Source organism: Trichoderma asperellum, chromosome 4 (assembly GCF_020647865.1).
Source record: "Trichoderma asperellum chromosome 4, complete sequence".
Classification (NCBI taxonomy): Eukaryota; Fungi; Ascomycota; class Sordariomycetes; order Hypocreales; family Hypocreaceae; genus Trichoderma; species Trichoderma asperellum.
Genome location: NC_089418.1, coordinates 5066509 through 5084950, shown reverse-complemented (window position 1 = coordinate 5084950; position 18442 = coordinate 5066509). Strand labels below are relative to the sequence as shown.

The 18442-nt window shown below is 52.9% G+C and overlaps 6 protein-coding genes across 8 annotated transcripts; 3 read left to right on the top strand and 3 right to left on the bottom strand.

Moving 5' to 3' along the window:
• Positions 1–3440: 3440 nt before the first annotated feature.
• Positions 3441–4586, bottom strand: TrAFT101_008087 (uncharacterized protein; the record flags this gene model as incomplete). The annotated part of the gene is made up of 2 exons (XM_066128233.1): positions 3441–3518; positions 4437–4586. The coding sequence occupies 2 exons, from the start codon at positions 4584–4586 to the stop codon at positions 3441–3443; spliced, it is 228 nt and encodes a 75-aa protein (XP_065984350.1).
• Positions 4261–6749, top strand: FAH12 (Oleate hydroxylase fah12). The gene is made up of 2 exons (XM_024900581.2): positions 4261–5951; positions 6026–6749. Exons 1-2 carry the CDS (start codon positions 4937–4939, stop codon positions 6436–6438), a joined length of 1428 nt encoding a protein of 475 aa, XP_024758796.1. The 5' UTR covers positions 4261–4936; the 3' UTR covers positions 6439–6749.
• Positions 6750–7609: 860 nt separating this feature from the next.
• TrAFT101_008085 (uncharacterized protein) lies at positions 7610–9200 on the bottom strand. Of its 2 annotated transcripts, XM_024908364.2 has the most exons (2): positions 8663–9200; positions 7610–8587 (listed from the first exon to the last, which is right to left on the bottom strand). In XM_024908364.2, the coding sequence occupies exons 1-2, from the start codon at positions 8833–8835 to the stop codon at positions 7735–7737; spliced, it is 1026 nt and encodes a 341-aa protein (XP_024758797.1). In that variant the 5' UTR covers positions 8836–9200; the 3' UTR covers positions 7610–7734. The 2 variants fall into 2 exon arrangements, with proteins under 2 accessions (XP_024758797.1, XP_065984349.1); XM_066128232.1 differs by having other exon boundaries at positions 7610–9198.
• An 81-nt stretch (positions 9201–9281) lies between these two features.
• TrAFT101_008084 (uncharacterized protein) lies at positions 9282–12531 on the top strand. Of its 2 annotated transcripts, XM_024908365.2 has the most exons (2): positions 9282–9949; positions 10064–12531. In XM_024908365.2, the coding sequence occupies exons 1-2, from the start codon at positions 9806–9808 to the stop codon at positions 11417–11419; spliced, it is 1500 nt and encodes a 499-aa protein (XP_024758798.1). In that variant the 5' UTR covers positions 9282–9805; the 3' UTR covers positions 11420–12531. The 2 variants fall into 2 exon arrangements, with proteins under 2 accessions (XP_024758798.1, XP_065984348.1); XM_066128231.1 differs by having other exon boundaries at positions 9604–11669.
• A 1318-nt stretch (positions 12532–13849) lies between these two features.
• Positions 13850–14938, bottom strand: TrAFT101_008083 (uncharacterized protein; the record flags this gene model as incomplete). Its single annotated transcript, XM_024900536.2, has 1 exon — positions 13850–14938. One exon carries the CDS (start codon positions 14936–14938, stop codon positions 13850–13852), a length of 1089 nt encoding a protein of 362 aa, XP_024758800.1.
• Positions 14939–17255: 2317 nt separating this feature from the next.
• Positions 17256–18411, top strand: TrAFT101_008082 (uncharacterized protein; the record flags this gene model as incomplete). Its single annotated transcript, XM_024900453.2, has 2 exons — positions 17256–17557; positions 17622–18411. The coding sequence occupies 2 exons, from the start codon at positions 17256–17258 to the stop codon at positions 18409–18411; spliced, it is 1092 nt and encodes a 363-aa protein (XP_024758801.2).
• Positions 18412–18442: the final 31 nt, after the last annotated feature.

The following is an 18442-nucleotide window of genomic DNA, read 5'->3' as shown; positions in this document are numbered from 1 at the left end:
CACTCCGGCAAAAGCCATGGTGCGCGGCACCATTTCATATCTCGAATCCCAGGGGCTGCCGGTAAACAAATCTGCCATTTTCCGTCACTTTGAGCTGTCTCGGTCTCAGGGATATGCCGCTCTGAATTCGTCGCCGACGCCTAAGCGTGAAGATCCCGAATGGGGAGAGACGCGAGGACGACCAAGCAAGGTCTCGGACTCGGACCAGAAGAAGATGGAGGAGATCCTGTGGGATGAAAAATTTGAAGATGTGAGCCTGAACTGGAATGGGTTGGCCAAGGCAGCTGGCTTGGAGATGAACTGCAACCGGAGAACGCTGCATCGAACGTTGGGAACGTTGGCGTATCGGCGATGTCTTGCGTGTGGACGAACTCACACGCACAAGAGGCATCGGGAGAAGCGTTGTGATTACGCCAGGAAGACGTTGATGGCATATCCTCTGGTGGAAGACTGGCGGCGCATGCGATTCAGCGGAGAGCTGCACTTTGGCTTTGGGCTTGACGGCAAGATGCGTCTTACCCCAAGGTCGGGCGAGAGGCTGTGCAGCTCCTGCGAACAACAGCCTGGCTTGGACTGGCCACGGGATATCCGGCGTTTGCACGCTTGGGTGGCCGTCGGATACGGCTTCAAAAGCGAGCTCGTCTTTTACGACACGTCCACCAACCCCAAGAACAGCGGCAACATGTCCATGCCAGACTACTGCGACAAGGTGCTCGACAAAGTCGTCAAGCCGTGGCTCACATCCGCAGGCCCCCAGTCCTTCATCCTGGAAGAAGACGCCGACGTCTTCGCCCACGGCAGCGCCAGCAAGATCAACCTCGCGCAGCAGTGGAAGGACACGCACGGCCTGCGGTGCACCTTTAGCTGCGGCGAGAGCCCGGACCTGAGCCCGCTGGACTCGCTGCTGTGGCCGGCGAACAAGCAGTGGACGACGGAGCTGCTGACGGACTGGGAGGACGAGACGCTGCGAAGGGCGGCGAGGGAGGCGTGGGCGGGGGTTGGGCAGGACAAGATTGATATGTGGGTGGATGTGATGCCGCAGAGGTTGCAGCTGGTAGTGGAGAGTGAGGGGAGGATGGTGTCGTGGTGACTTGCTGAGAACTGGGTGTGTTTGTTATCCGGGATTGCAATCTGTGAGTTTCATGGGAGCATTTGATATGGAGTCATGCAAGTGTCTGTTTAGAGGGTATATGTGGTTTGCTTCTTCTTCTTTTCTACTCGGCATGGTGTATGGTGTTTGTTTGCAAGTTCTAGTAATGACTATCATAGGTTTAGATGATGTTTGTGATAGAGGGATGGCATCCAATTGAGCAGCATTAGTATGAAATAGTAGTAGATTGAATTTGACTTGTATCACTTCGATAGTTGTATGTGATAGTATGTAGTATGATGTTGACAAGTCTGGAGAGTAGCTTGCATTGGCAGCAAACGCTAAGCCGTTTTGCTCATAGAGCAGCGTCGATGCCAGCTGCTTTTGTTCTCCAAATACCCAATGAGGGAAAGGCTATATTTGATATTGATCCTACTAAGAAGCCATTTCTACTTTTAGCCTCTTGTCATGATCCTATTAATACATGATATCCGAATAAACAAGCCAGGGGGGCTGTCAACAACCAAAGTGGACATATTCCCCTTCTCGGCAAACGTTACAGTAGCCAGGCGCCCGTCAAGCAGGACTGTTGGGCGGCAAACGTACGATGTGACATCCGAGAGCCCAATCAAGAACACCTGATGCATCTAGGGCTACACAAAGCAAAAACTAGCAGCTGCTCCAGCAGTTCGGCAATGCCAGCTACTTGCGGGGGGGACCAAAAAAAATCAAAAAAATCTCGACTCTTGTCTTATCAGTTTGGATATTCTCCGTGTGGAGCAGGACTTGTTTGAAGCCAATCAAGGCCGGCTTCATTACTAAGCCTGCGGCATCCAAACACGTGGGTTTTTTGCGGCGCATCGGCCCCACGCCAGATCGACGGGGCAAAGGGAGAAAAAGAGAGAAAAAAAAAACGAGAACCCTGGCCTCAACAAAAATCCCAACAGATGTGGGGGAGGGACAATTGAGAGGTGTTACCTTTTGTACCACAGAGATGTGTACTGTAGGTACTCTTACTGCGTGTGGTGCCGCAGTAGCAGTTGTAGCATCTCTTTGTGTGAAAGATTGTTTTGCATTGTTGGTTATAATGATATTTCAAGTTGTTTTTTGTTGCTGTGCTATGTTACTGCACATTGATATTCTCGAAGAGATGGAAAAGTCAATCGCACATATCATCTCCACAGGTAAAGTACCTGGGTACTAAGGTACTCAAGTGACGAGTGGAGAGAAGAAGTCTTCAGTCACTACATGTACAGCTATTTGGTGGTAGGTTACCTTGGCATAGAGCTGATACCTTACAGTACATGCCTATCCAAGCTGAGACGTGTATATCCATACAACCCGTCAGCACCATCTCGCCACCTGCAGTGTCTCTACCACCCAAGCGGTAAGGAACATACATACATGTACATACTCCGTACATACTCTGCATGTCTCTCTAGAAAGTCATTTACCTCTTCAAATTTTGTTGGTCTCGCGTGGCCTGATGATGCTAATTTCTTGCGTGACATGACACGGCTGTGCGAGATTCCGAGAAATCACAGAGGCATCAGGAGAAATCATGGCATCAGCAACCGGTTGCTAGCGGTTCCAACAGAACAGAACTGTGGAGGGGAGGGGGAGAGAGAGCGGAGAAGAGGAGAAAAAAAAAAGGGCGAGAGTAAAAGGTGAGATTCACATGGCCCGAGGCTGAAGGTGGTTGATGTCCTGAGGCGTTTTGCAAGAGTGCAAGCGAATGATGGATGTAATTTGGCTCAAGGGAGCATATGGGAGACAAATGACATGTACCGGGATGCTGTACAGGAAGTATTATTAGGTTGCATATGCATCGGGCGTAGATACGACCTTGCAACGGGCATCAATCCTTTAAGCTCTGCACATGCCGTGCCATCCAGGCAAGTAAGTATGTAGTATGTAGTAGTGCTGCTCCGTCTTCGCCTCAAACACCCACTAGCCTGGGTTGAAGCATGTTTTGCTGGGCGCCTCAGCAGAACTCGGCTTCACATGTTTCTCCTGACTCTCCCACTCTCTCTCCCATGTACATACATAGTCTACATACTTGTACATGCGCAGATCGCCCATATATTGCATTTTAGGCTCGTTCAGCCAGCCACCCCGGCACGGCCGTGTCTCTCTTTCCCCGCCGCACCATCTACGTGTCTTTTGGTTTGTGGAAGAGAGACTTGATGGGATGCATGTCGTAACTCCGGTGCGGGTGATGTGAGGCAGCAGTAGTGTGCGCTGCCAAGGTAGCACGAGGACTTGTGAGGTCGTACAGAGAGATGCAGGCCAGTCATGGATGGAATGCAAATGCGGCGTAAGAAGGAGGCTCTACTGTACACCTATATATTTATGGTGTAGCTGCCTGTACTTTGGACGCCGTGACGGATGATGGCGATGTCGATGATGCATTTTCGCCGTCAAATGTCTTTTGCGAGGGAATTTGAGTCAGCTTAGTGCGCCGCCGTGGGAGCGATAGAGGCCTATTCGGAGATGGCTTATCTATCCCGCCATCTGTCTCTTTTTTTTTTTTTTTTTTTCTTTTTTTAACATGTGACGGTGGCGTAGGACGAGACACTGTGTGTAGAATTTTTTTTTTGTTTTTTCCTTTTTTCCAAGATACGCTCATGAAGCTTGGTCTGGATCAACAGATGTACATGGAGCATGCAATGCCCAATGCCCAATATTCAGCTGCTATAACTGCAGTGTCGACACCACTGTATCTGTATGTACTGCCAAGGTACAATCTGTAGACTAGTAGGCAGCTCTGATAGCATCGCAGGCCCTGGCCAAAAAATTGGAATTAGAAAAAAAAAAGAGTGGCACTAGGGGTAAGTTGGCCCGAGTAGGCAGTTCAGGCTGTCCATCCAGGGTCCAGTTAATGAGGGGGGGAACCAGATCTGGCGTTAAGCTCGCCTCCAATTGGCAATGCAGCCCTTGATTTTTATTTTTTTATTTTTTTTTTTTTCTTCTCTGGTGTAAGTTGACTGTTGATGGGAGTGAGACACGCAGAGGACACTCAACAGGATGCCGCAATTCCCCTCAATTGGGCGGGTAAAACAAACACAGATTCAATAAAGACACCAACCAATACAAGTACCAATTTTTATATTTTTTTTTATTTATTTTTCTTTTGCCTGCATGTCAATGTCTGTCTGTCCCTCTGGCCGCCGCCGCCGCCGCTCCGCGAAGCCAAACAGGCGAGGCCCCACGGTGGGCGGGAGGAAACGCCCCCCAACAAAAAATTCAACTCGCATCTGCACCTCCGGCTGGATCTGCCACTACCGGAGCCCAAGCAGGAGAGCGCGAGCAGGAAGGGGGCCAAACTCGGCGTGTGCGAGTGTACATGCGGTGTACATGGCGGGAGCACCGATGCTGCGCTGCTCTGCTTGTACCTCCCCGTAGTGGCCTGTCGCCGTTGATTGGGCTGCCGTGTGTGCAGCTCTCGGGCTGGCCTCTTCTGATTTTCTTCCTCCTGCTCTCGTGTCGCCTCCATTCCTCGCTTGTACCCTCTTTGAAACGGGACCATCCCACTCCAGACTCGTGCTCTGTCGTTCACGCAAAGGACAAAAGGAAAGGCGGCCCCAGTCCCGGCACTCTCTGCTTCTTCCCCCCTTCTCTCGCTGGAGGTCTCCATAAACCACACGCCGCCTATCTTATCTGATAGTGAGCTGTGCTCGTGTCACTCTTGGTTTTTCTTTTTTTTCTTTCTTCTTCTCCTTCTTCTTTGAGCCTTGTCTGTTTTGTTTTCCTTGTCCTCTCCTCCACAGCATCCTCTCTCATCAGCCGCTTCTCTTCTCTTCTCTCCTCTTCTCTCCTCCTCAAGTCAGCTTGACTGCCGCAGCCATGGCCTCCACCGCCGTGCCTCTGCCTGTCAAGGCCTCGCTCCGGCGCAACATCACCGACTCGACCGAGTCTTCTGCCGCCGTCTCGCCCATGGACTCGCCCAGACCGTCTGCGTCGTCAACCTCGCTCTCGTCCATGTCCTCGGTCGACGTCAACGCCGCCAAGCCCGAGAACTTTGGCCGCCTGATCGACACCTACGGCAACGAGTTCAAGGTGCCCGACTTCACCATCAAGGACATCCGCGATGCCATCCCCAAGCACTGCTTCCAGCGATCTGCGCTCAAGGGCTACTACTACATCCTGCGCGACATGGCCTGCCTGGCCACCACCTTCTACGTCTTCCACAACTACGTGACCCCTGAGCTGGTCCCCTCCACGCCTGCCCGTGCCGGTCTCTGGGCCCTGTACACCATTCTCCAGGGCCTCTTCGGCACCGGCCTCTGGGTCATTGCCCACGAGTGCGGCCACGGCGCCTTCTCCGACTACAAGACTCTCAACGACTTCACCGGCTGGGTCCTCCACTCCGCCCTCCTGGTGCCCTACTTCAGCTGGCAAATCTCCCACCGAAAGCACCACGCCGCCACCGGCAACATGGAGCGTGACATGGTCTTTGTGCCTCGCACCCGTGAGGAGCAGGCCACCCGCCTCGGCAAGTTGGTCCACGAGATGTCCGAGCTGGCTGAGGACGCTCCCGCCTACACGCTCTTCATGTTGATCATGCAGCAGCTTGTCGGATGGCCCAACTACCTGCTGACCAACGTCACCGGCCACAACTACCACGAGCGCCAGCGTGAGGGCCGCGGCAAGGGCAAGCACAACGGCGCTGGCGGCGGCGTCAACCACTTCAACCCCTCCAGCCCGCTGTACGAGAACCGCGATGCCATGCTCATCGTCTACAGCGACATTGGCCTCATCCTCGCCGGCACCGCTCTGTACTACCTCGGCACCACCTTTGGATGGTACAACCTGGCCATCTGGTACTTTATCCCGTACCTCTGGGTCAACCACTGGCTCGGTTAGTTTTACTAATTCTCCAAAACAAACTTGACATGTCCTGATTCATACTGACCTTGAAACTCTCCCCTATAGTTGCCATCACCTTCCTCCAGCACACCGACCCTACTCTCCCCCACTACACCGGTGAGCAGTGGAACTTTGTCCGTGGCGCTGCTGCCACCATCGATCGCGAGATGGGCTTCATCGGCCGTCAGCTTCTGCACGGCATCATCGAGACCCACGTCCTGCACCACTATGTGGCCACCATTCCCTTCTACAACGCCGACGAGGCCACCGATGCCATCCGTCCCATCATGGGCCAGCACTACCGCTCCGACACAAAGGACGGCGCCATTGGCTTCATCCGCGCCATGTACCGCAGCGCTCGCATGTGCCAGTGGGTTGAGCCCAGCAAGGATGCCGAGGGCGCCGGCAAGGGCGTTCTTTTCTTCCGTAACCGCAACGGTCTGGGAACCAAGCCTCTGGTTATCCCCAAGCCTGAGTAAAATCGGCTTTGGGTGTGGAAAAAGGATAAAAGAGACGATAGAAGTTTGTGTGTGTGTGTGTGTGTGTGCGTGTCTGTGAACTGCAGCAAAAAAAAAAAAAAAAGAGTAGACTCTTCTTTCAAATGACTTGAATACGGTTCCCTGAGTTCTCTGATGACCCAGTGGAACGACGAGTCGCAAGGGCTGCCATCCCTGCAGAAAGTCTTGAGAGTTGGTTAACCAAATTTGAAGAATTCGTATAGAGCTAGAGCTTTAGATGTATATGAAAAAAAAAGTATACCAATAGAGACAATCCAAAGACTAAATGTGCCAAGATTGTGCTTCGCTTTGTTCTTTTCTATTCGTAGTTGGTCTATTGGTGATGAATATTGTAGGGGAGATGCAGCAACGACGTTCAAGAAGGATAACAAAACGGAGTTTTCAGCTGGAATGTAAACATGAACCAGGTCTGTATGCGGGGATCCGAACCTTGAGCGAACAACAACCCCACAGCCGTAGCTTTTTCTGGTTGACCCGCGATGTGCGTGGCTGTGATTTGACGCCCATCTCTTTCTCTCGCCAACGAAATTTCATCCGTCTAAGCCTAAAAAGACTCATCCTCGGTCTCGGACAGATGCATTGCAGAGATTTCCTTCAAGCCGCATTCTCGGAGACGTGAAACTGGCCGCTGAGCTGTCAGTTTTCTTCGCTGTACCAGGTATAAGCCGAGGTTCCGCCCAAAAAGAGGAAACAGTTTGAGATGTCCGAACTCTCCGCTTGGAAAGCAGAGAGTCCGGGAGTCCGAGAAGCCCAGGGCCGGAATACGATTCGGTCTCTTGGTTCTTGTCAAGGGGATTTCCTGAGTTTAATGCTTGAAAATGGATCGTCATTGCTTATGCGACTGTTTGTTTTTGAAATGTTAATTGTTGAGTCTTTTTGACTTGGATCGTGGAGGCAAAGTCTGGTTGGAATGACTGCTGGATGATGTGTTGATTGCATTTATACGTGTATCCGGCACAGCAGCAATCTATTTCGTAATTTTGATACTAAGGTGAATTTAAATTTACGTTTTTTTTTTTTTTTTTTTTTTACCATGTAGCGCAAACGTACTTGAGCTAAATCGAGAGTGATGATTTAATAGTATTTTACAATCAGACTGTAAATATTCTAGAGTTGTAGTTTTACAAAGAATGCCGGCATCAACACGTGGAGCTGCATCGTCTTGGCATCTGACAAGGGGCATTTCATCCAACTTACGCTTAATTTTAAAGAACAAAGTCTATTTTTTTTTCCCTATATGTACACAACTGCCCTGCTCTATTGGCTTTTGCTCTTCTTCCGCGCAACAACAATCGCAGCCTTCAAAACTCTCGTCCGGTGCAGCCAGCTATACACCTTCCCAACCGCGGTATACCCCGTCAACGATATCCCGTACGGACTCAGCGCCGCGTGCTGCCTCTGCAAAAAGCCCGCCAGGCCAGCAAACACATGGTCCGAAACATCCCTGATCTCAATGTGCCCTCCGTCGTCGTAGCCACATTCGACCAGCTGCTGGCGGTACTGGCCCTCTGTCAAGAAGGTCCGCCACGGACAGAGCAGGACGAAGCCCAGCAGCCTGACTGCCAGGGTCTGCCATGCGGATGCGTCGTCGCTGAGCACAAGGTCAAAGGCCATGACGTTTGCGTCCATGTGCTGGGCCGCGTGCTTGAAGATGGGCTTTCTGGACGGCGAAAAGTGGTAGAGGCAGTCCAGGCCCAGGAGCCAGCGCTCGGAGAAGGCCGTGTCTGATAGACTGTCGACGGCGGTGCGGATTGCCTTGTTCCAGGACTGGGGCTTTGCCGCATCTGCCTGGAAGAGCTTGAACGACAGATTGTCAGCAGCGCTCTTGTCCATTGCCAGCAGGGAGGCGTCGAGTCTCTGCTGCGCCGCTTGCTGCTGCACCTCGTTCAGAGTTAGTCCGACGTAGCGGAAGTGCGGCCGTGATGGGGCCTGGATGAGCTCTGCAAGGGCGACGGTCTGGTCGCCGCATCCGAAGCCCACGTCGAGGACGGCAACTGCGTTTTGGGTGGTGGTGTTGTTGGATGCAAGGCCGGCGGCTTTCAAGATGTTGGCGAGCATGTTGCGCGCAGCCTCGTCGAGGTGTTGGATAGGGGTGCCGTCATCTCTTGTCCTGTGGTGAGAATATGTGAATTAGATGGAGAGAAATTCTAGTGTATGGCTATATGTTATGAAACACAAAACTTGCCAGTATCCCAAGTTCATCCACATGGATGGAAACGGCGCCTTCGCATTCAGCTTCCAGTGACCGAGGCCATAGATGTCACCAGATCTGATGAAAGAAAAGGCCACCAAGGCCAGCACGACGATGATGGCCGCGCATCCTGCTAGAAAGCCGAGGATGAAGTCTCCAGCAGCCATTTCATTTACTGGGGTTAGTTGGGCTAATTTTGTAACTCTACAAGACCCAACCCCAGTCAAATTGCTGCTAGATTATCAAGATCGATGAGAGTGATCTGAGGCTGGCGGCAGCGCACACGGAAAGCTGTCTGTCTTCGGATGGTGGGGTCCAAAACGCCCGTCTCATCGGAGTCTCAGCCGCTGTCTTACAGGTACGAAACGAAACTTGCTAGCAGTCTTGAGGCGCTGTAAGACGTCAAAACGCCAGTTCTAAATGTTAGTGCTGCGTAAATCGTCATGCATTTGTCTCTTGACGCTGCACTCATGTAGTGGCCTCTTTTAGATGATTAGAGGGCAAGCCACCCGCAGCCAAGGTCAGTCAACAAGGAGCAAATGCTGCTGTTATTCAAGCCTGACTGATGGCTGTCAAAATAAGCACCCTTTCGCAGCATTCAAAGGTGGCAAAACGGGGGATTCATTTAATCTTGATTTTAACACGTGCTAGTCCAATTACCTCCCAGTTCTAGTTCTAGTCCAGGGCCACTCTCTAAAAAAAAAAGACAGAAAAAAAAATGCCAAAAAAAAAAAAATCGGAGGGTTCTGATCCTCGGCTCGTGCAGTAAGAAAATGGCCGTCGGGGGGTCTGAAACCCCCTAGTCAGTCCAATCACAGCAGATGATTTGCGACTTTGTTGGGACTATCTGCTAGGGGTTGCAGCCTCTTTCCACGGATCATGTACAGCATCGCGCCATTAAAATCTCCAGACGCTGCATGTATTAAATCAGGCGTTGCACGCGTTGCTTGTGCTGCGCTGTACGGCGTTTCCCTGGTTCCAGATTTTCATTTTTGAAGGATTCCATCATATTCTTGCTGCTATTCATCGATAATAGGGCGACCACTAAAAAGAGCCGTCTTATCGCACGGGGTCTTGGCTGCTGAATAAGGAGGAGTGAATGATATAAGCAAGACTCATACCAACATCCACCGAGAGATGCAGCATCAACTCCGGCCAGCAGACGGCCGCAGCGACAGAAGCCGTGTTGCAATCATTGGCACCGGCCTGGCTGGCCTCACAACAGCGTATCTGCTGCATCAGGACCAGCAGAAGCGCTACGACGTGACGCTCTTCGAACAGGTAATTTCTCACTCACTCACTCACACCACCCGGAGATTCTGCTGAGGCTCCCAGCTCTGTATTCGGAGATTCGGAGCTTCTGACACTAACACGCGTATCCTTCCACAACACCAGGCTCCGAAATTCTCCCTCGATGCCGCATCCGTGACGCTCAAGAATGACGCCACCGGCTCGCTCGAGCGCGTGGACATCCCGCCGCGCAGCTTCTGCCGCGGCTACTACGCCAACCTCTGCCGCATGTACGACCATCTGGGCGTTCCCTTCCAGCGCATCCAGCTCATCTGGGTCTTTGCCAAGGTCTCGGCCGCGTCGCAGGCCCAGATCCCCGTCGCCGAGGCCGCGGAGACGATGCCCGGGAGCTACTTTGTCTATGGGAAGCGCCTGCACGAGCTGCTGCTCATATCGCCGCATTTCTGGCTCCGGGCGTCGCTGCAGAATGTCTTGCTGACCTTTTATCTGGCCGTCTGCCATGCCTGGTTCTTCCTGGCGTGCTTCTTCCTCCCGCCGCGGACGATCCAGCCGGAGACGTATCTGGACGTGAAGCACTCCGCCGCCAAGAGCAGCAAAGGCTGCGAATCGTTTCGCCAGTATCTTGACAGGATATGGCTGCCGCAGCGCTACGTGCTGTACTACCTGCTTCCCATACTGAGCATCATCTGCAGCTGCTCCCACGCCGAGATGCTGGACTTCCCGGCCAGCGACGTCACCAGCTTCATGAAGGGCACGTTTCTGAGGAAGACGTATGTTGCCAAGGGGGGGATCAACAGGGTGCAGGCGACGCTGGCGGAGGGAATCCAGGACGTGAGGCTGCAGACGCGAGTCACAAAGGTTGAGCGGGTTGACGGCGGCGGTGGCGTGCGTGTGCGCTATGAGAGCATGCAGGAGGGGGGTGAGAAGCGCTCTTCTTCTTCCGAGCAAGTATTCGACCGTGTGGTGCTTGCTGTGTCGCCAAACGTTGCAGCCGCTATTTTCAACCCGTGCAAGCCGCTGCTCAGTGTTGTTCCCACCGTGCCCGTCACAAGCACAGTCCTGGCCTCTCCAAACACAAAAGTGTCGCTGGTCCACGAGAAGTCCCACGTTCCGTCAGGAGAGTGCTCGTATCGCCGCGGCGAGGCTCAGATCATGGCCTTTAGGACCACCTTCTCCGACAGCATTGTCCAGACCGAATCACTGCACTATCTTTCAGGGGGGCTGGTCGTCAGGACGAGCCCTACGGCAGATGTGCCGGAAGTAAAGGGCACGCTGGACACGTCGAGATTTACCAGGACGTTGCGCACCACCGAGAGCAGGAGCATGGTCCAGAAGGCGATGGAGACGAAGGGGGCCGGTTCTGGCAATGAATGGGTGAATGGAAAGGATAATGTCTGGGTTGTGGGCTCTTGGTGCTGGGACGGGATGGTGCTGCTGGAGGGATGCGTCATCTCTGCGATGCGGGTGGCCAAGGATCTTGGGGTTCAAGTCCCGTGGTAGTTGTTGTTTAATGTTTTTTGGCTCGTCAATATCATTGCGATATCCCCAGGTTTGTCATTCGCTGCGTTCATGATAGAATTTCGATAGAAGCGGGCTGGTGGTTGTTATAAGCATTTGCGTCTTGAGCGCTCAGTCTTTATATACCTTTGTTGCTTGAAACCCATGTAGATAGTATATATGATATCTTAATATTTCTTCAGCTCAATATACTGCCCTTCAGATTGATTGGCGGTGCTTGAATAGAATGTGCACATTGGCCCATGGAAAAGCCATGGTTTACACACCGGGATTGTCGGCTGCAATGCACATGAGAGCTTACTGGAAACTGTCAGTTGACAAGATGCAGGCCTGGCAATTATGCTTGATGCTTCTTTTGACTGCATTCTATTCACGGCCATATACTACCTATAGGGCTTTTGCTCCAATGGACCAAAGGGCTACCGTGTTTTGGATCGTTTAGGTGCTGACTGTGCGTGTTTCAATATTGGTCTTAGGCTCAGAGTATAATTAATTAATCGGGATAGTCTCATCGCAAAAGATGACAGAGCTAATGCCAACATGATACACGAAATAAACTTGCTCACGTCGGAGCAATCAACGGCACTTGGCTCCCGTTGCAGCCCTGTCACCTTGTCTCAGTGCAATCTCATCGCCTGACGTGAAGCCATCGTTGTATCCGTACGCTCCGGCAAATCCCGCCAACTCACAGCTCGGCACCATCCCAAGCCACCCTCAAGAACCCTCTCATTATGTCCTCCGCCACATTACGAATACACTCTTACTCATCAAGCTTCTTACAACAGAGAACACGTCCATGAACTGTGGCGTCTTGCGCAGCTCATTCTTTCAATTCATTCAAGCTCAGGCACAGCCCCCCCTAAGCGGACGCAAGCCAAGAAAGTATACTTGCTGTTTGGGGGCAAAAAAAGAGTTGCCCAGCACGGATGGCCAACCAAAAAGGAGCAAAATCCGCCGTTGGTCGCGGACAATCGCAACCATGACGCCGTCGATGGCAGATACGGGCGTCACCAGGTAGCCGGTACTTTGCCATTGTTTTGCCTACTTTGGCAAGCTTGCGTATTAGCCCTGTTTTTTTTTTTTTTTTTTTTTTTCCTTCTCCTCGACTGACGTGGAATAATATTCCACGCAAAACAGCCTGGATAATCAAAAGGAAAAAAAAAAAAAAAGAATGGCACGAGACCGGGCTGTACAAAAAGCTGGCCTAATGCATGCGTGCATGTCACGGTGGAGCAAAACTCATCAGCTGTAGGAGACAGTTTTTTATTAGCATCGTCTTGGCTGCTCCCAATCGACTGACAGTAGTGAAATCGAAGAAGAAGAAACAGCTGTCGGATTTCAATGCACTACGTAATTAGAGCAGGGCCAACAACAGTCCGCTGAACTTGGCTGCCTTGGAGTGGAGCCTCTATCGTGGACGACGCCCTGCAGGTTGGTAGGAGTTGGTTAGGATAGTTAGCAGATACAGTAATGGTTTAGCTGTGGTTGTGATATGCAGCTTCTGCAGCGTAAATGACTCGAGTTGGGTGAGCTTGAGGAGCAGGCATGGCATATCACGCACAGAGCCTGGCATAGCCACAGCCGCAGTCTGTCAGTCTGACGCGGGGTAAGCAGATGCGGACGATGGGCTGCCAATAGTAATACTGTTGATAGCACTGTATAGCATGCCGTATGTTGCCCAAAGGGATAGACAGAGACAACTGGCACTATGATGGTGGTGGTGATCATGAGCGATGCAAGCAGTAGTCTGTAGTAGATACAGCAAAGTAATTATCATTAACCCTAAAGGCGGGCCTCCCATTTGGTATTCTCGGTAATATTCTCTATCAATACCCCAATTGCAATGCGGGGCTTTCCCTCTCCTCCCGCTCTTCCTCCTGTAGGATAGAATGCTTCATAATCCCTATAGATTTCACCTGTGACCCGTGACGCCGAGCTGATAGCCAAAGCCAATATGCCGTTCTGTCTGTACCATCCGTTTCGTATCGTCGATCCCTCCAGGGAACCGTTTGGGGGGGAAAAGTGTAATAAAGAGAATCGTCCAAAAAGTCGACTGGAACATCATCGCCAGCGTTGTTCCGCCTCGTCCTTTTGTCGTAAAGTAGCCCATGGGTTAAGCTAAGATGAAAAGAAGAGGAAGCGAAAGATAAAAAGACCAATAAAACACAAGCGAGTATCCTTCTCTTTCTAGAATAAAAAAAAAAAAAACATCGGCTGAGTAGAAAAAAGTATGCAGCGTACGGTACTACTGGTGGTAACGTAGAATTAATAAGTGAATCGCGAGTAAGATACGGCTTGACGGCTGTGGAGCGTATTTTGTAATGTGAAGTGGTGTTGAAATCGCCCGATGAAGTTTAAAGAAAAATAATAGTAGTAATCAAAAATCAACAAGACATCAAAGCCGGCTTGATTCTATACCATGGACTGGCTGATGCTGGGCTTTCGTTGTCTTGTGGGTGACCAGCTGTTGCGGGCTGCTGCCACGCCGCCAAACAGGCGACATCTGCGGCGGTACGATCTCCTTGATGTTGTGCAGATATAGGCGGCGCCAAAGATGACGGTCAGGGCGACAAAGAGAAGGCCCAGATAAAAGGTGTAGTGCTCGCCAATCATCAGGAACAGGGCGGCATCCCAGCCGTGCCAGCTGCTTGCGCCGCCGTGCACGAAAATGGGCGTCGTGACCTTGCCTCGGAGCATGTGCGGCGCCATGTCGCCATTCTCGTCCGACAGGATGTAGACCCGGCTGCTCTGGCGCCCCTTGAGCACGTCGCGAACGTAGGCCATCCACTGGTTGGAGTAAAACATGCACCCGGTGCTCAGCATGTTCTCGACGTAGGGGATGCGCATTGGCAGGGCCCAGTGCAGGTCATGGCTGGGCACATTCTCCAGAAGCTGCGACAAGAACGGATGGCCGGGCTGCGTAGCAATGAAGGCATTGTTGACTCCCGCGGGGTGGGCGCCGGGCGAGACGTACGGGAGGCGCACAATGGGCGTGGAGTCGAGGGGGACGCGACAGGTTACGTCGAGGTCGACATAGACGCCGCCCGAGTGGTGCAGCAGGGCATATCGCAGGATGTTGGCGCGCTGGATGTTCTGGGCGTAGCCGGTGTAGTGAGGCAGGATGTCGGGATAGAACTCGGCAATGAAGGCTGTGGCGTTGACGTCGGTCCAGAGCTGGTGCTTCCAGTCGGGGTGCAGCGACGTGCAGCTGGAGATGGCGGCCTGGTATTTGGCGACGCTGGCGTTGCCCAGGGCGATCTGGTGGATGATCTTGGGCACGACGACTGGGCTGAGTGTTGACGAAGGCGGTTCGAGCTCGGGCAGAAGCGACGACGAGTTCTCCGGGTGTCGATACAGGATATCTGGGTGCTTATGAAGCAGCGGGTAAAAGGTGCTGTATGTCAGGACGATCTCGCCGAGCTCGTGGATGTGACGGCGGAAGAGGACGACCAGCCAGAAGATGGCGATGGCGGCCAGGGCCACGATGCTTCGGGTCCGCATCGTGGGCGACGGGAGAGAGAGGGGGAGAGAGAGAGATTGAGTTCCGATTCGATCGTCTCGTGCTGAAGGCGAGTGCGAATGCGAATAAGGGATGAGACGCTGTGAGAGAGGGAGAAGAATAGACGAGACAAAGAGGAAGAGATGAAAGAGAGAAGCGCAAAAGTTGGTGGAGCTTCTCAGCGCTGCGTTATAGGTAGTGGGCAGCGTGTGCCTGTGGGATGCAGTGATACATAGATGGGTATAGGTAGGTCGTAGTGCATCCAGGTACTACTCCGTAGGCAGTATAGCAGGCTGTTACAGTCGGGATTCAGGTTGCTAGTCGCAGGGTGGATAAGAATAGCGCCTGGATCTGCCGTTCCCCTTAACCCTTTTCCTCCCAGCCCGGCTCCTTTACGTTTTAATCCTTGCGCAGGTTTCTGGCCTTGGCCGCAAGCGAGGCGCATGCTGTGTACATGAAGAGCCAGAAATACTATCGCTTCGGACTCCGTCACCACGAATTAATTATGGGGTCCGGCACACCCCCCTTTTTTCTTTTTTCGCCTTTTTTCGCCGTGGAGTTTGCTTTTGCCGTGGAAGCGCAAGCCTCGCGAAATACAATTTAGGTTGGTGGAACCCCCCGTCCTGGCGCTAAAGGCGAGTGTCCATCCCGGGTCCCCTTGTCCTCAGACCTTGCGGCACTGAGGCTGCGGCAGGGAGTACCGCATACCTGGTCGGTACCTGAGGCGCCGGCACATTTGCCGTGCGTACCGTCTACATGGCGCGTCTAGGCCTGATGCGTGAACCTCGGACCCGGCATCTCCCACGTCCAGCGACCAGGCTTGGTTCTGGGCTCTGGCGCTGATGACGCTGCTGTCTGACGACCAGACTGGCTGAGCGCACGCTGGAATCATGCCCAGGCGTCTCTGATGGCCTCTCAGGCGGCTTCCCGGCTAGCAGCTGCAGGGTGAGGGTGGACCAGCCGCATCGTGATTGGGCCAAAATGCCTGGCTGAGGTCTGGGCGGATCGGCGCACCCTTGCACGGCCAGACGACGAGGGACGAATGAGCGGCGGCAGTGTACGAGTATCGGCTGGTCTTGGCTGGCCTGTGTCTCTGCGCCGTTGTTTTCCCTCTGCCTGCTTGCGGAGCGCCAAGCCAGCGTCTGCTGGGCAACATGACGGCGCAGGACAATCACGATTCCTCCAAGTCTTGGCAGGACTCGAGGTCGGGGTTCGGACCGCTGCTGCTCCCGAGGTCGCCAGATCCAGACACTGGGCTGTTACGAGTACATGGAATATTCCGATTACACACCTCCGCGCTGCACTACGGAGTGCTGGTGTTGTGCCTCCTCCGTGGTGGCACGGACACAGTTGAGTAATGGGGCATCGCGGAGAAGGGTTCGGCCATGACGAGTTGCCGGCGACACGGGGCCAAGCATTTGCCAATTCCGCTTCACCCTGATGGGTGGGGTGGCTGGCTGAGATCACACAAAGGCAAAAAGAAAATGGCAACAAAAACAAAGGAAAATAGATACATAGCAGTAGCCAGTCCGCAGTATATGCCGCCACTTGAGCGAATTGGGCGTGGTGTGATGGATTCAATCTTCTCATTTCCACTTGGCATCACCAGAGCCCGCAAGGCATAACGTCTGATTTCAGATGCTTAACAGACAGAGCCGAGCATCATCCAGCAGAAGGAGAAGAGAATCAAGCCTCGGCGTGGGTCTTTTTTTTTTTTTGTTGCTTTGCATGTCTCCTGAGCCTGACAGAAAGAAGCCGAGCGAGGCTGCGGGTCTGTCTTCCTTGGGCCCGATTATTCTAGAAAACCCTCCCGCGTGCCTGGCCCGAAATATGGGAAAGTAGAATAAAGTTAAACACTGCCTCGGTGCGGACAGCGCCGGGGCCAGGTTGCATCCAGGGATTGGGTTGACTGAGTGAATCGGAGTCTTCGGCACGAGGCGAAAACGTTTGCGATGGACGAGATTTGGCATCAAAATGCAGCCACGTGAGGTCCGTCGTCAAAATTTTGCCAATTGGCCGTAGTTACGTCATTCCAGCTTGTGTTCTTGTCCCTTTTTGTGAAGCGCAGTTTTTAGGTGGCATCGGACCCGAAAGGCGGGAAAAAGAAAGATCCCGAGCACGTGACTCTCCTTTGCCCCCCTGCACTTTCGTTATCACTATCAGCATCACAAGCCATCGATCGGTGCAGGCCAAACCGAAGCTCGCGCGAAGATGCCGGATTCAAGCTGCGTTATACATGCGGCAGCTACTAGTATCACCTAAGGATTGACCCCAGTCGCCTTCTGGGACAAGCAGACCAACCAAAGTGCAACAAGCGAGATGCTTGCCTCCATGGCGTCGTGCTTCAACTGGCTGCTGGCGCGCCGCTTCAGGAGGGTTACAACCATCTTGGCCGGCCTGGTTCTCTCCATCGCCACCATCGTGTTCCTTGTCAACAACCTGGGCCCAGCTCCAACCTTGCCCAAAGGCAAACCGGACGCAGCATCTTCCGGCGATAAAGCATTGAGCCCCGGATTTCCTCTTTGCAGCCATCACACAGACCCCAATGTCACTTACCCCCTGGAATCATGGCGGGCTGCAGCTGAGACCAAGTATGGCGGGCTGCTGGACGACAAGTTTACGTACGTTCAATATGCTGCTGCTTTATGACGGGTAAAGATGTGCTAATGACGAATCTTGTTGTAGGATTGCCATGTCAACCTTCCATCGCCCAAAGGAGCTTCACCGCACCCTGACCACTCTACTATCCACCGAGATCCCATCACTGCTCGAAATAGTCGTCATATGGAACAACTTTGACGAAAAGGAGCCCGACAGCTTCGTATCCGAGCACGGCGTCTCTGTGCGATACCGCAAGCCGCCTCGCGACAGCCTCAACGAGAAACTCTGGCCAGATCCCGCATATCGCACAAAGGCCATCCTTCTTACCGACGACGATGTCTTCTACCGCCCCGAAGATCTCGAGTTCGTATTCCAGATGTGGCGCAAGTTTGGGAAAGACAGAATGACGGGAGCCCTTGCGCGCTGCGTCTCGGCTCTTCCATCCGGCGAGTGGGACTACAACTTTTGTTCCCAAAGGGAGCACGAAGATGTCTATTCCATCGTCTTGACCAACCTAGCGTTTACGCACATTGCATTCCTCGACTATTACTTCTCCGACGATCCTGCCGTAACCAAGATCCGCAAATACGTGGATGATGCCTTCAACTGCGAAGATATTGGCCTCAACTTTGTCTCTTCCATGTTGACTGGTTCCGGGCCCCTTTTGGTCCGCGGCCGCCATCAATACGTCAACTTGGATCCTGCAGGCGGCATCAGCAGGAAACCAGGCCACATGGAGGCTCGCAGCAAATGTCTCAACGTCTTTGCCGAAGCCTTCCAATGCATGCCGCTGGTCAACGAAACGGGACGGATAGAGCACGGTGTTAAACACAATGTATGGTATAAATCTCTGTGGGATGTGATTCACGGCTAGCGAATGCGCTCAGGAAGCGGTTTTCCCCCTG

Bases quoted from the DNA above. Each gene is read 5' to 3' on its own strand.
- FAH12 (XM_024900581.2), top strand. From the start codon at position 4,937: ATGGCCTCCACCGCCGTGCCTCTGCCTGTCAAGGCCTCGCTCCGGCGC. The intron at 5,952-6,025 runs GTTAGTTTTACT...TCTCCCCTATAG, and splicing joins CTGGGTCAACCACTGGCTCG to TTGCCATCACCTTCCTCCAG.
- TrAFT101_008085 (XM_024908364.2), bottom strand. From the start codon at position 8,835: ATGGCTGCTGGAGACTTCATCCTCGGCTTTCTAGCAGGATGCGCGGCC. The intron at 8,588-8,662 runs GCAAGTTTTGTG...TTCTCACCACAG, and splicing joins TGGATGAACTTGGGATACTG to GACAAGAGATGACGGCACCC.
- TrAFT101_008084 (XM_024908365.2), top strand. From the start codon at position 9,806: ATGCAGCATCAACTCCGGCCAGCAGACGGCCGCAGCGACAGAAGCCGT. The intron at 9,950-10,063 runs GTAATTTCTCAC...CCACAACACCAG, and splicing joins ACGTGACGCTCTTCGAACAG to GCTCCGAAATTCTCCCTCGA.